The 14,019-nt window shown below is 42.0% G+C and overlaps 1 protein-coding gene across 1 annotated transcript in view; it reads left to right on the top strand.

The window, feature by feature from the left end:
* DOCK2 (dedicator of cytokinesis 2) overlaps positions 1 to 14,019 on the top strand; it is a 370,198-nt gene that overhangs the window by 36,861 nt on the left and 319,318 nt on the right. The window contains exons 15-23 of the mRNA XM_023528646.1: positions 2,094 to 2,208; positions 4,407 to 4,509; positions 6,268 to 6,340; positions 6,452 to 6,555; positions 8,310 to 8,493; positions 8,615 to 8,712; positions 10,319 to 10,408; positions 11,472 to 11,572; positions 12,388 to 12,522. Of these exons, the coding sequence (XP_023384414.1) occupies positions 2,094 to 2,208; positions 4,407 to 4,509; positions 6,268 to 6,340; positions 6,452 to 6,555; positions 8,310 to 8,493; positions 8,615 to 8,712; positions 10,319 to 10,408; positions 11,472 to 11,572; positions 12,388 to 12,522 (1,003 nt within the window). The remainder of the gene's footprint in view (positions 1 to 2,093; positions 2,209 to 4,406; positions 4,510 to 6,267; positions 6,341 to 6,451; positions 6,556 to 8,309; positions 8,494 to 8,614; positions 8,713 to 10,318; positions 10,409 to 11,471; positions 11,573 to 12,387; positions 12,523 to 14,019) is intronic.

Raw genomic sequence — 14,019 nt, 5'->3', positions numbered from 1 at the left:
TTGTCAGCAGTTGTGTCCAGTGTGTGGGAGTGTTTTGCCTCTCAATTTCTCTTTTCAGAGTACTTAGCTGAAAATAAAATCACTCTCAGCAGAAGCTTTAGCGTGGGCAAATATTCCTCTTAGGCCACAGTAGGTAATCAGATAGCACAGTAGGGTGGGGATATGAGTATCAACAAGTCATCTGCTCTAGCCTTGGGGCCTGGAGCTCAAGCAGGTTTGGCTTTCCTCTACCTAAGAACGACTAGTGTTAATAGAGGAATTACAATGTGCCAGGCACCAGGATAAGTATGATGCGTTACTGTTATCCCTATTTTTACAGAGGGGGAAACTAAACCTCTGTCAAGAGAAACAACTTTCCCAAGGTCACAAAGTTAGTATATGGCAGAGGTTGGGGTTGAGTTCAGGTTTCTGGCCCTCTTAAACACTTCACTGTCATGCCTATACATTTAAAAAATTATGCAGTTTATTTCTCATTTTAAAAATGAGGCTAATAACCAATTCTATTAAATTCTGGGAAGATACATAATCTTTTTTTAATTTAAAGAAATCTTTGCAATTACCTTTTTGTTCATAAATACTGGCCCCATTAATTAACATCTAGTTGAGCAAATCCAAGCACTTCACTCCTCCTCTTTTTGTTAGATTCTGAAACTTCTAAAAAATAAATGAGAGATTCTTCACTCAAAGGTACATAAAGGAAGAATAGATGCTTTTTATCTGAAAGGGAAATTGTATTTCATGAACGTATAGTCTGTTACTTTAAAGTTATTTTTATCCAGCTACCTATTGGAAAACTTTTAAACCTCAGCTTCATTTTTTGAAACACTGATATGCTTCCCTTCAATGTTCCCAGAGGACAAACTAGAAGGGACAGTTCTTGTTTCTGAATCATTTTTACTTCCACTTCGGCTACCTTTTTGAATCACACCCAACCAGGCTAGACAGATGCACGTATCACAGATGAATATATAAGCAGGTATGCTGGGGGCTGAAATGAAGAGGTAACTGTGGGTCGCAGCAATAATTTGCAGTTTTATCTATTAGGGAAGTTATGGGGGAGTTCAGTTGACTATTGAAAATTGCTAAGGAAGCCTGTGGGAGGCTTTTCTTTCTCTTTGCAGAAATAAATATTGCTACCTAATTAAGTGTCAGACAGCATACTCAAACACTCTTGTTTGATGCTGTGGGCTCCTGTGGGAACAGTCCCCTTTAGGGACACTGATTCCTCCACCTGCTGAGATGCACACTGCCCACGTGGGCCAGAGGACAGCGTAGGTTACACTTTTCCTCCGCTCACTCGGGGGTCTGAACGACCTTGCTCAGGAGGGGCCATAGCAGAGATATTTCCTTCTGGGATCAAACACGGTTCAGATCCCAGCCTCTCCTCCTATTAGCTGTGTGATCTTGGGCAAGTGTATCTATAAAAGAGGAATAATAATCTCTTCCTCCTCTTCCTCATGAAGTTGCAGTTTAAACAAAATGCTAGGTCTAAGGTACCTGGTACACAGTAAATACTTGGTAACTGAAAGGAGGGGAACAGTCAGAGAAGGTGGACCAACTGCAGGGTGAAGCCCTCGGCAGGAATCAAAGGAGTCAAACGAGCAATGTGGATGTCTGACACAAGTTTAAGGAGAAGCAAAAAGGCTGAGATTCCAGGCCGAGCAATCTCTGCTCTTCTGAGACCAGCTAGCTTAAGGGGGTGGAGGCAGGACATGGAAAACAGTGTAGTATAGTGGTTATGACCATGACTTCTGGGGCCAGGCAGCCAGGTTCAAAGTCCAGCTTAGTCCAGGTTAGCAGAATGACCTTGAGCAAGTACCATAATCTTTCTATGCCTAAGATTCTGTGTCTGAAAATGATACCAACAGTGGCACCTTAATCTTGTGAATATCAAATGAATTCATTGACATAATAGGTGTTCATTACGGTTAGGTTAACCATCTTTACTAGAGAGGTATAGTTGTCTCCAGGCCTGATTCCAGGTGGAAGCCTTTTGGTTGCTGATTGGCCTTCCCATCATGCAGCCCTGTGGGTGTAAAACACCCTCTGGCTCTCAAAGTGCATCGACATCCATGGTGTTATTTGTTCCTCAGGTAATTCCTTTGAGGTAAACAAGGCCTGTGTTAGGAGCCTGACTTTCTTCTTGATGGAGCGGTTTGCCAAGGCCAAGTCAGCAAAGCCTTCAGGCTTTCGGATTCCTGCTCCCAGGTGAACAGAAGCCAACTAGGAGCTCCTACTGTAAATTGGGGTCCAAGGAGGTGGGCAATGGGGAAAATGAGTAGGCATACTGGGAACAGATACAGATCTATATTTTCCCTAAGACTTGGCTCGGTTTCTGGTCACGATGCTCTCAACATACTTGGCAGCGTTCAGTTTATCTCTGAAGTGTTGAGGGTCTTAGGCCTTTCTCAGAATAATACTGAGATTTTTTTCTCCAGCCTTAGGCAATCAAAAATTTTCATCATCAGAACAGTTTTGTGAGATTCAGTTGTCTGCCATACAGCAATTTTACTTTCACTAGAGATAGATGCGTATTTTCAGATTTTATAAGCTAGATGGGATTCTCTGGAGCTACAGAAACTCTAAGCCCATAAATGTCACTAGATATAAATCTTGGGAGGCTGGAAGACATCTAGGTTGTTCTAGAAGGAACAGTGGACAAAGTATAGAGAGTCTGAGATGTCGTTACAGCTCTGCTACTTTTGGGACGAGTGACTAAACCTTTCAGAGCCTCAGTTTACTCAGCTGTGAAGTGGGGATAATGAAGGTAATCATCAGAGGCAGTTAGGAGGATTGAATTGAGTCAGGTAGGTAGTGTGTATAAAGGGTTAACATAATGCTAGACACGAGGCACACCAAGAATGGTTAGAAAAAACTTGGAAGCGTTTTTAGTTCACTGCCTCAAGAATTTCTGAAAGTCTTCATCCTAGTAGAAACCAGGAGAGTTGCATCTTTTTCCTCATTTCCAGTTTACTAGTTTTTTTTTAAAGATAAGTTCTGAAAGGATGTTATAACTTTATTATCAAATGGATTCAATTTAGCTGCAAATACCATCCGTGAATGTTAAACTGAGCTCATTCTTTCCCTTAAGCTCAGAAGTGAAGAGAGAGTTTTCCAATAAGAGGGGCAGGATTCTCCTTCCCATGGGTTAACTTGGTTCACCAGTGGTCCCAGAGAGCTTGCATGTGTCCAGCTTTGGTCATTCAACCAGATGGGAGTGGACCAAGAATCCACTGGAGAATAATGGAATCTGGTGAGAGGCATGGGCTCTCTCACCATAAAATGCCCAGAAGCACACGTTTTTGCAATATGGGGGCTTGGAGCTACGAAACCAATCCTCAAATCCCCATACTAATATACTATCTCCATACTAATACCCCATAGACTTGAGGTAAAAATTTGCTGGTCTTGTATAAAAACCACACTTGGGCCCCTTCTGGATGATCCTAGCTAAGATCTTTTTTGGAGGCCAAACAGCTGGAATGAACAGAGAGAATTAGGGGCTGGCATACTCTATTAGAAGGTATTTCCTTGTTACTTGGAGGGTGATTTTTATGGCAGAGAATAAATAATCTATACAGGTATCCTTACTCTGTACTCACTCTGCTCAGAAGGTTCTTCCCACATTTCTGCTCAGAGCCAACTGGGAATCTTCTTCAAGATCCTCAACTGTCATTGCCTCCAAGAATCTTCCCTGAATCCTCAACCTAAATTTAAGTGTCCCTTCTCTGTGCCCATAGTAGAAAATGCATATATATGTCATCACATTGCATTGCTTAGTGATTTGTCTGCTTATCTAATGAACCCTCCACCAAACTGTGAACCCTCCTGTCAGGTTTAATATCTGACTCATGCCCATGTCTCAGAGCTGAGCACAGGCCTGATACCCAGAAAATACTTGGGAACTGTGGACTCCCTCTGGCCCCTCTGCCAGTGTGTCTGAAGCCTGAGCTCCTTCCTCCCCTTTCCCAGCTCCCACTGGTGCTTTGGTGTGTTAGCATCAGAAATCCATCAGAACAAGCTCCTTGACTGATCTGAGCCTGTTTGTAAACTTTGTGCACATTCAGATTTAGGAAACAAATAGGATTAATAAGACTGGCAGCGTGCAATAACTCCAGGACTCGTTACCATTTATAATAAGGAAGCCACATCAGCGCCTGGCGCACTCCAGTGGTTTCCAGAATGCAAGTAATAGATTTCTGTGATTAAGCAGCTGTCACTCTCAGGGCGGGAGATGTTCATGCCTGAATCTATAATGTAAAGGGCCATGATGGGTTCCTGGCAGAGGGGTTGGGGAAGGCCGGGTTTCCCCTGGGCCCTCAGGTCAGCCTTGGTCCTAGGACCAAAATTGCCCGAGTGCAGAAATTGGCAATTCTGCAGTGTTTTCTCTCTTTGTTTTTCTTGAGTCAGAATGCAATTTGTGTGGGAGCAGGGGACAAGCCCATGAATGAATATCGGTCTGTCGTGTACTATCAAGTCAAACAGCCACGGTGGATGGAAACAGTCAAGGTAATAATAATAATAATAATAATAATAATAATAATAATAGCAGCAAATATGTATCTGGGGGCTCTGAGGCACCTCCCTTAGATCTGAAACAACACCCCAGCGTGTGTCCAGTGGTGCATCGGCAATGGAAATCATGGCACAGTGGGTGAGCTCCCTGGTTCTCTTGATCACCCTTCACTGCCCTAGGACCTAGCCACCATGGAATTGTCAGATGGTCCTCTTGTAGATGGTACCCAGCCCATTAAGTTGTGTCATTCTTCTCAGTGGTGAGGAGTGACAGCTTGTGAGCAAATGTGAGGCTATAAAAGGCTATGTAATACCTCCAAGATACCCTATATTGGGAGGGTGCCTCAAAGGAAGTGGCGTTGATCACAGATATTTGCATTACCAGATCATCCCACCGAGCAGAAGGGAATATTGTGCATTGGAAGAAGAGTTTGGAATTAATTCAGTGAACAGTGAAGCTTGATCACAGCTGCAAATACCTCTGCCTTGTAATTAGTAGCAGGCTTTACTTACCCTTTACTCTGAACCCAAACTCAAGATGTTCACATAACTTCTTTTTCAGAGACAGCTATTCAGACCTCACAGGTTCTTGCCTTGTTACCTGTATTCCTATTTTCCTCAGTGGGTCTCTCTGTATTCACTCTCATCAAAATGATGACCTGCCCAACTTTGGGGTCAGAAAGCTATTAGAGCAGGGTGGCGTTCTCTTCTCTGTGCTCTCTTGCAGCCCAGTTATACTTTATACTCTTTGCTAGGCCTGTCCCACAGTTAGTGTGATCATGTGTTGCCCCATGTAGACCACGAGCTCTTTGAGTTTTGGGGACTCCCATCAGCATGGCCGGTGCCTCAAATGATTGTAGCTTGTAGTAACCATTTAGTGCACAGGGAGAGAATGAATTGTTCTGTGTGAAACACACAAATGTGGACCTCTTCAGGTTCAAATTTCCTTTTCTGGAGCAGGAAGGACCCCAAAGTATGCATCTGTTGGGATTTTAATAGTCACCTGTACAGTATAAACTTGTCCTTTTTAAAAATCGAAGTGATTTCCTCACAGGTGGCTAACCTTCTCTGCTTTGGCCTGAATTGCTCACTACAGAGAGAGCCATAGGCTGTGGGAGGGGGTGGTCCAGAGCACCAAAGCATCTCACTCAAGGGTACAGCAGACCACCACTGGACAGTGAAATTGGGGTGATGAGGAGTGATTATCTTGACTCAGTGTCCTTGGAGGCAAAACATCTGGATGTGTGTCTAAACAAGGATGGTAATGAGCCCTAGGATTTACTCAAATATTATTGGACTCAAGCATTTTTATTAATTTTCATAAATGAGAATCCTTAAGCATACCCCCTAATGACCATTGTTAATGGGCTAAGTCCCACTTCAATTGCCAAAACTCCTGGAGGGTGTAAAGAAAATGTGAATTGTGCAGTTTGCAGTGCATCAAATCCTGTGCTAAAGTTATGTGACTTTTATATCAATTTGGGGAGATTCATTTTTCCTCACTGCAATTTATAGATCTCTCTTCATTGGCTGGGGTTGCAGTTTGCCAAATGGATTACATTTGGTACTTCGTTCTCTCTTCATAGCTCGTTCTTATGTAACTTATTTACACTTCATCAGGCTTGATGGGTGGGTAATAAGTCAGCATGCAGCACTCTCAGTTAAATGGCCAGGCTGTCTTTTGGGGAGTGGAGGAAGTGGGCAGGGCCCTGTAACTCATGATCTTCTGAGCTCTGGTTTCTGCCTGTGGAGGTGGCTGTCCCTATTGAAGACATGCAAAGGATCCATCTGCGATTCATGTTTCGACATCGGTCATCCCTGGAATGTGAGTACCCAACCAAATGGCATCTCTGCAGTTCCTCTAAGGCGTGAGGAGGCGGGTAGCTGGGTGGCCCATGCGTCATTTTCTTTCCTGACCTCACAATGTTATTTCCAGCTAAAGACAGAGGAGAAAAGAACTTTGCCATGTCCTATGTGAAGTTGATGAAGGAAGATGGGACCACTCTGCACGATGGATGCCACGACTTGGTTGTCCTAAAGGTACTATGAGTTGGAACTAACTGCAATGTAGGAGTTGCAGGCAGTGACAGGGAGATGGCAGGATGGCTTAGTGGTTAACAGCTGGTACCCCAGAATCACACACACCAGGGCTTACTAACTGTGCGGCCTTTGTTTCCTCATCTGTGAGCCCCCAGTAAATAATTGTAAGGATTACATGATACATACACACAACAATGGTGGGTACAAGGAGCACTCGATAAGTGGAAGATGATTATTACAAACAGAAAGGGCTGCTGGCTCTGAAAGGACCTCTGTGGGATGTGTAGAAGACCAGCACAAAATATTTGAGAGATGCTTCACTGTAGCTAATGGAAAAAAATAGGATTTAGGGTCCTAATCCTGCTGCTGACTAAATCTGGACTGTGTCGCATGTCTTTCTGAGTCTCAGTTTCCTCTTTCTCAAGTGTTGATGATATGTTGATGATAATATTTATGACAAGCCAATGAGATGACCGATGTGAAAGGGCCATGTACAGAGGGTACAGATGTCAACCATCATTATTTTTGCATCATGAGACTTGGACTGTTTTCAAGAAGTAGGAAGTGTTTGCCTTGATCTTACTGCATGCTTTCCCACACCCCTCTTATGAGAGCAGAATGCCTTTGCTAGCACCTGGCTGGAGGGAAAGCATGTGGCTGCAAAACAGTGCAAGGCTATGTGGTCAGCAAAAAGATCAAACACTTGCCCTTGGCTTTATCAACCTTGGAGGCTGAAACTGCTCTTTTTTCTGTGATCTGCATGGCAAACAGCCTCATCAGGACCTCATCACATGGCACTCTTCTTTGAGTCTCTCTGACTGTTCCAGAAACTCCCTTCTCTTTCTTATATACAGCTTCTGTTTTGTCATTTATTACACATGAAGGCAGTTATTACACGTGAAGGCAGTTTTTGGCTTAAAAGCCATTCTTCCCCAACAAATTGTGAACTCACTGGGGGTAAGGCCCCTTTGCAATCAGTTTTCTATATACTCACCTTCATTTAGACTCAGTTTCCTCATCTGTAAATTGAAGATAACAGTATCCACAACAGTAACAATTGTTTTGAGGCTTAAGTGAAATGAACTAAGGCATTTAAAGCACACAGTATTGCTCCTGGTCCAGAGTGAAGGCTCAATAAATGTTAAGTCCTGTAATGCCTACCTCTGGTCATTCATTATACCAAGGGACTGTGTGTATCTGTGCGTTATGTGTTCTTTGTGCACTATGCCATTTAGTTTGCTCAAAATTTCTAGGAAGTAGGAAATGTGATTAACCCTTAGTTTAATCATGAGAAAAATGAGACACAGAGACCAAGGAAGGTATCAAAGATGGCACAGACTTATGAATGAAAAGGGTCTCAATCTCAGGACTTTCAGACTCCAGTACCTTTGCTGTTAACTTCTTTAAGCTGATCTCTTATCTTGCTGGTGCGCGTGTATATTAAGATCTCAAATACTTTAGGATGAATTAAAATGTCCAGTTAGGAATCCTCAATTTCCTTTTCCCACTAATGAAGACTACAGAACCTTCAAATGGTCAGTCAACCCCCTTTCCATTAAAGTAACCTCAGGTTCTTGAGTATTTTGTGAGAAAACAGCCCTGCCTTACCAGCTGGTGTCTGTTGCTTCTCTGATGACATTCCTCACTATTCCAACCCTCCCTGCCTCATAATGTGTAGTCTGGTCACTGCAAGCTCTGTGTAGCTCTGGGTGCACACCCTTGGCTTAGAGAAGTAACCAATGTGTTGTTTCCAGGGGGACAGCAAGAAGATGGAGGATGCCAGTGCTTACTTGACTCTCCCTTCCTACCGACATCATGTGGAAAACAAGGGGGTTACCTTGAGTCGAAGCTCCAGCAGTGTCGGGGGGCTCTCTGTCAGCTCCCGGGATGTGTTCTCCATTTCTACCCTGGTGTGCTCCACAAAGCTCACCCAGAACGGTAATGGGACCATTGAAGGTCGTGTATACGTGGTGTGCGTGCATGCCCGAACCCTAGCAGGTCCTGGTGTGGGCAGTTTGGGCCAGGCGTAGTAATTCTGCTTGTCTGTGCTATATTTCAGTGGGCTTGCTGGGTTTGCTGAAGTGGCGTATGAAGCCTCAACTGCTACAGGAGAATTTAGAGAAATTGAAGATCGTGGATGGAGAGGAAGTGGTGAAGGTCAGTGGGGCTTCATCTAGTTTGTATTCATCCTCCAGTGAGAGAGCTTTGAATCATGCGTGGCTACAGGATGGAAGTGAAGTTTTGAAGGAGGTGGGATGACTCTTTCTCTGACAGTGAGACACAGTATGCCAAGTTGCCATGAGAAATCTTTACCGGGAAACCTTGGGAGTGACTTGGTTCAATGATGATGAATATTGATTGGCAGAAAAGTATGGTTGTGCCCAGTGTTTGGAAATAGATTAATATGTGTGTAAATTCCAGCTCATCCACTTGCCAACTTAAGGTGATAATATTATGAATATGGCATTTTCACAGGGTTGTCAACATTCAAGGTGTTAATACTTTAAAATGACTCAGCAAGTCTGTTATACATAGTGTACAGTAATTGAAGTAAAACATACAAAATATACAAAGTTCGTTAAAGGTAACTGTTATTTTTATTGTTATGAATTGCTATAGTAGTATATCTCTTTGTACTACCTACATGTTACTATTAGAAATAAAGTATTCTTGGTTCCTGCTTCTTAGAGGCTATTATGATTAAACATGAGAAAGGAAAAAACATCAGGGCTCACATTTTAAGTGAATAAGCAGAAAACAGTGCAAACGTCAAAAGTATTGTGTCCATGCGGTGGTGGAGAATATAGTGTCCGAAGTTCAGATCTAATTAAAGCAACCCTCCTGGTGATCTTGTTTTCATCAGAAACTTGATACAGCTAGAAATTCTGAAATTAAACATCTTTATATGGCAGCTATGTATTTTGAGGACTATAGGAAATATTGACCCGTGCCTTCAGAGAAAGAGGTATCACATTTTAGTTAATTGCCCATACATGGAGAAACCATGGTTGAATTCCCAGATCAGTGCTTTAAATGTGCACTATTGAACCACCTACCTGGTTCAGCAATGGCAGGGCAGTTTTCCAGACATTCTTTAATAAGGTCTGTCACCTTTGGTCAACTTAGAGAAATCATCTGGGAGTGAATTCCATTGTCTCTGTTTTGCACTCTTCTTCTTTTTTTAAGTTTGTTATTAAAATATATTACACATAGAGTAAAATATGTACCAAGCACTTATCTTAAAAATGCAGCTCAGCGTATTTTTACACATGTATACACCCACATACCCATCACCTAGATCAAGATACAGAACATTTTTAGCATTGCAGTAGGTTCCCTCATACCCTTCTCAGTCAGTAACCCACTTAGGGGAAACCACTAAGCCCACTACCATTATCATTAATGGGGTTTGCCTGTTCTTGAATTTTATAAAAATAGAATAATAAAGAATGCACATTTTTGTGTCCTACTTGCTGTACACAGGGCTCATGACAACTGTCCTCATCATTCCATGTAGAATAGTTTGCTCTTGTTTCTGCTGTGGATTTTTCTGCAGTGTGAAAACGTCGCCATGTATTCATCCACTGTGCTGTTGATTGACAGTTGGGTGCTCCAAGTTCTGGTTCTTGTGGATAAAACTCCCTGGACCCCTCGATCATGCATGTGGTGGACATGTGCTCTCATTCTCTTGGGTACACACTGAGGAGTGGATTTCTGGGTCACCTGTACTCTTTCTTAATGTGATCTTCATTATTTCGCCCAGTTTCTCCAGGATACTCTGGACGCCCTCTTCAACATCATGATGGAGCATTCTCAAAGTAACGAGTACGATATCCTCGTCTTTGATGCTTTGGTAAGAGAGAGGGAACAGGTGTTTAGTGACATTAGACATTAATGTGTGACTTGCTGAGAGAACACTGAGAACTCATGGCCCTTTTCACGAATCTTTTGGAGGACTTGTAGCACTAGGCAACCAGACCAAGGAATGAGCTGCTGTTTCCTTTTATTTGTTTTGAGCTCATTTGAATGCACGGGCAGGGTGTGCGAAAGGGGAATTTTAAGTATTGATGTCAGATTGGCACTGGTTGAAAGTACATGAAACCGGATACTATGAATGATTGCTTCAGCTTTCTGTGACTGCTGGGAGCTAGTCCTTGGCCAGGTTGTGAAGGACCCCAAATGCACCCAAACTCTCTTTTACCTTCTTCTTTCTCATATTCTCCAACTCATCAGAGGCATTACACTCCTCCTGCCTGCCCAGAACCTTTGATGGTGGTACAATCCAGATCTTTCCTCTTTCTTCTTTCCACCTTCCCAAGTAGTTGCTTCCTCCCCTAGATGTCCAAACTCACATTTTCTCAGTGTCATGTCAAAATAAACCAAAGAAACATCTGCATTAGGATTCAGTGATCAATAAAGTGTTAATATGTTAACCCCTTGTGTCAGTGACATTTACATTTTTAAATTGGTTACTTGAAGGCAATTGTGACTTAGCGAAGTGCTTCCTAAGAGGATCTGGAAATCTAGTCCTAAGGAAAGATGCTTCTTGAAGAAAGGGCCTTTGATTAAATAACGTTGGGAAGTGCTGAACATTGCATGGTCTCTCTGAGAGTCATGGTGCACATAGGTATGTGAAAGGCTCTGATAAGTCCTGCAGTAAAGAAGGCAGTCTAAGAATGATAGCTTGAGATTTCTCAAACTTATCTGACTGAAACCCTTTTATCTTATAATGCCCAGTAGCGTACTTCATAAAACACTTTTTCAGAGAGACTCTACCTTAATGAAAATGACTAAAGATATATTAGTGAGCTCATTCCTAGGTGAAAAAATTTGATAGGGGTTCCGTTATGCCATATGAATATGGCATCCTGCCCTGGGCCTGCCCTGAAAACACTAATTCCTTGCCTTTTCCTCAGATCTACATAATAGGACTCATTGCTGACCGAAAATTCCAGCATTTCAACACTGTTCTGGAGGCTTACATTCAACAGCATTTCAGTGCTACCTTAGCTTACAAGTAAGTAACTGTGCATCTCCTACTTGCCCTGGCTAGATACCTAGAGCACAAGGAACTTGAGTATTTTCCTTTTGTCACTACCCTGTGTGAGTTCTCCCTTTTCTGACAAAACCCAGTCTGTGGCTGGGTTATTTGGATTAAATAAAAATATGCAAAGCCATAGGTTGGGATACTTTATGGTGGCAGAAGTACATGAAATTGTTTATTCATTCATTCAGTTAGTCAGTCAGCTATCATTTATTGAGCAGCTACTTGTGATAAACACTGGATTCAAAGGCTAGAGAGAAGAACGTGCACATGCCAAGTAGCTCTGTATAGCTTGGGTTTAGGAAACTGAGAGTTAGAGATAAGAAATGATGCTGGAAATTTGGATGGAGGCCAGTTTGCGAAGGGACCTTGAAAGGCAGATCAAATAGTGTGAAGTCTGCCTTGCTGGTAACGAAGAAACATGGACAGTTTCTAAGCAAGGGAGTCCTATGATATTACAAGAACATTTTATGTAGGAAGAAAAAGCTAAAAAAGACATCACCACAATTATTCCCACTCATATTCTGATTGCTACTAGTTTTCCTGGTCAAAAGATTTTTTTCCCCGCGAGAGTTTTCTCTGTGGACACTTTACACACACAAAAAAAAACCCCCCACAAAAAATAAAATTTAAAAACAGTTATTTTTATGGTTTTAAATGAGTGAGTGAGCTTGGCTATACCACCACCTTTAACCTCTGATTGAATGCCTTATAATTTACTGAGCAAACTAATTACCATGCTGGGAGTTGGGAAGAGATGTATTTTGAAAATATAATCTCTTATTCAGGAAATTGATGACGGTGCTGAAGACTTACTTGGATACCTCCAGCAGAGGGGAGCAGTGTGAGCCGATCTTAAGAACTCTAAAAGCTTTGGAATATGTGTTCAAGTTCATTGTGCGGTCGAGGACATTATTTTCACAGTGAGTACTTGTTATGTAAGAGTGATCGATTAGCTCTGAAATTACTCTGGGATACAACAGTATTTACGCCATTGAGAAACTCTTTTGCAAAATTATAACCAGCTGTCGATAAAAAACAACTTAAAAATCTAACTTAGAGAGTTATGACTAGATAATAATTGTTGTCTGTAAGTTCATTTGGCGGGGTGCGGTGAGGGGGGGGAAGGTATCTTAACATGTTATAGAGTTGTGTTTCATCCAATGAACATGATTTGTGATTTGAGGCTCTTTTGCATTTCAACCAACGTTCTTCATTTGCTTTGAGATATGGCGAAAACTTTCCAGGAATCTATAATCCATGGGGGTGGAGAGAGCAGAACTCAGAGAGTTTAGCATTTATTTGGCTCTTGGAGGCGGTACATGACAGATGAGCTGGTATTTGCAGTTGACCTGCCTGTCCTTGAGATCCTAGTGACCAAAAAAGTAAGCTGACATGCTAGAGTACCTAAGGGACTTGATGTTTGATGGTCAATATCACAGAGGTTAGCTGCCATTTTAAAGGACTAGAGGCATCAAAAACAACCCGCAAAAGAACAATTTATGTTCCTGACTGTAAAAGCAAAATTAGGCTGGGGACTGGTTATGTGTATCAGGTTGATTGTGTGTGATGGGAAATAAGAAAAAGCGTACGGGGAATGTATTGTTCAGATTCTTATTAATGCAAATGAAGAACACTGGACTCAAACTGAATTAGGGAGCAATAGGACTTTTTTATGCTTCATATCATTATAAAATCCAGGAAATATATCGGCCTCAGGCATGGCTGGATCCAGATGCTTAATGTCATTTGAATAGTGTCTATCTTTTTAGATTTTGCCTCTGCTTTTCTTTTGTTGGTTGCCTTATGAGTCAAGTTTTCCAAAGTGGAAGGTTTATATAAACTCAGCCATGCCTGAGGCCAATACATTCTACCAGCTTAAGAACTCTAGGTTTCTTGTCGTTCCGTCAAAATCCTATGCCAAGAACTGTCTTGGGTCATGTGCTCAGGTCTTAAACAATATGACCAGGGACATGAATATGCAAATTGTATAGCTGTGGTCACATTTGCACCTCTGGAGCCATGGGCTGGGTCAGCCACTTCTGGTATGCACTTGTTTAGTTGGACAGTGGTTTCTCCAAAGAAAGTAGAAGTTTATAATCAGTATTTTGATCTTGACCTTGGATGGGCTACAATGCTTATGAAATGTGTAATCATTTGGGATCCTCCAAAAACCTTTGGTGAGATTTCAGATGATGAATAGAAAGAGACGAGTGTCGTAGACTGTGTCACACAAATTATGTCATTTAGGTTATTCTAAAAATGAAGTATTTGTTTTAATTTCTCTGGTTTGTCAGTCAAGGCAGAGACTATGCATTAAAGTCATAGGAGTACTCTTCCAAATTTGAGAGGTACTTTTCAGTTATTTGAAAACCAAATAGACACCTGTGGGTCTTTCTAAAGGTTGAGTTTGGAGGAGT

This window comes from Pteropus vampyrus, unplaced genomic scaffold, assembly GCF_000151845.1.
Source record: "Pteropus vampyrus isolate Shadow unplaced genomic scaffold, Pvam_2.0 Scaffold30, whole genome shotgun sequence".
Taxonomy (NCBI): Eukaryota; Metazoa; Chordata; class Mammalia; order Chiroptera; family Pteropodidae; genus Pteropus; species Pteropus vampyrus.
This window is presented reverse-complemented; position numbering and strand designations above follow the sequence as displayed.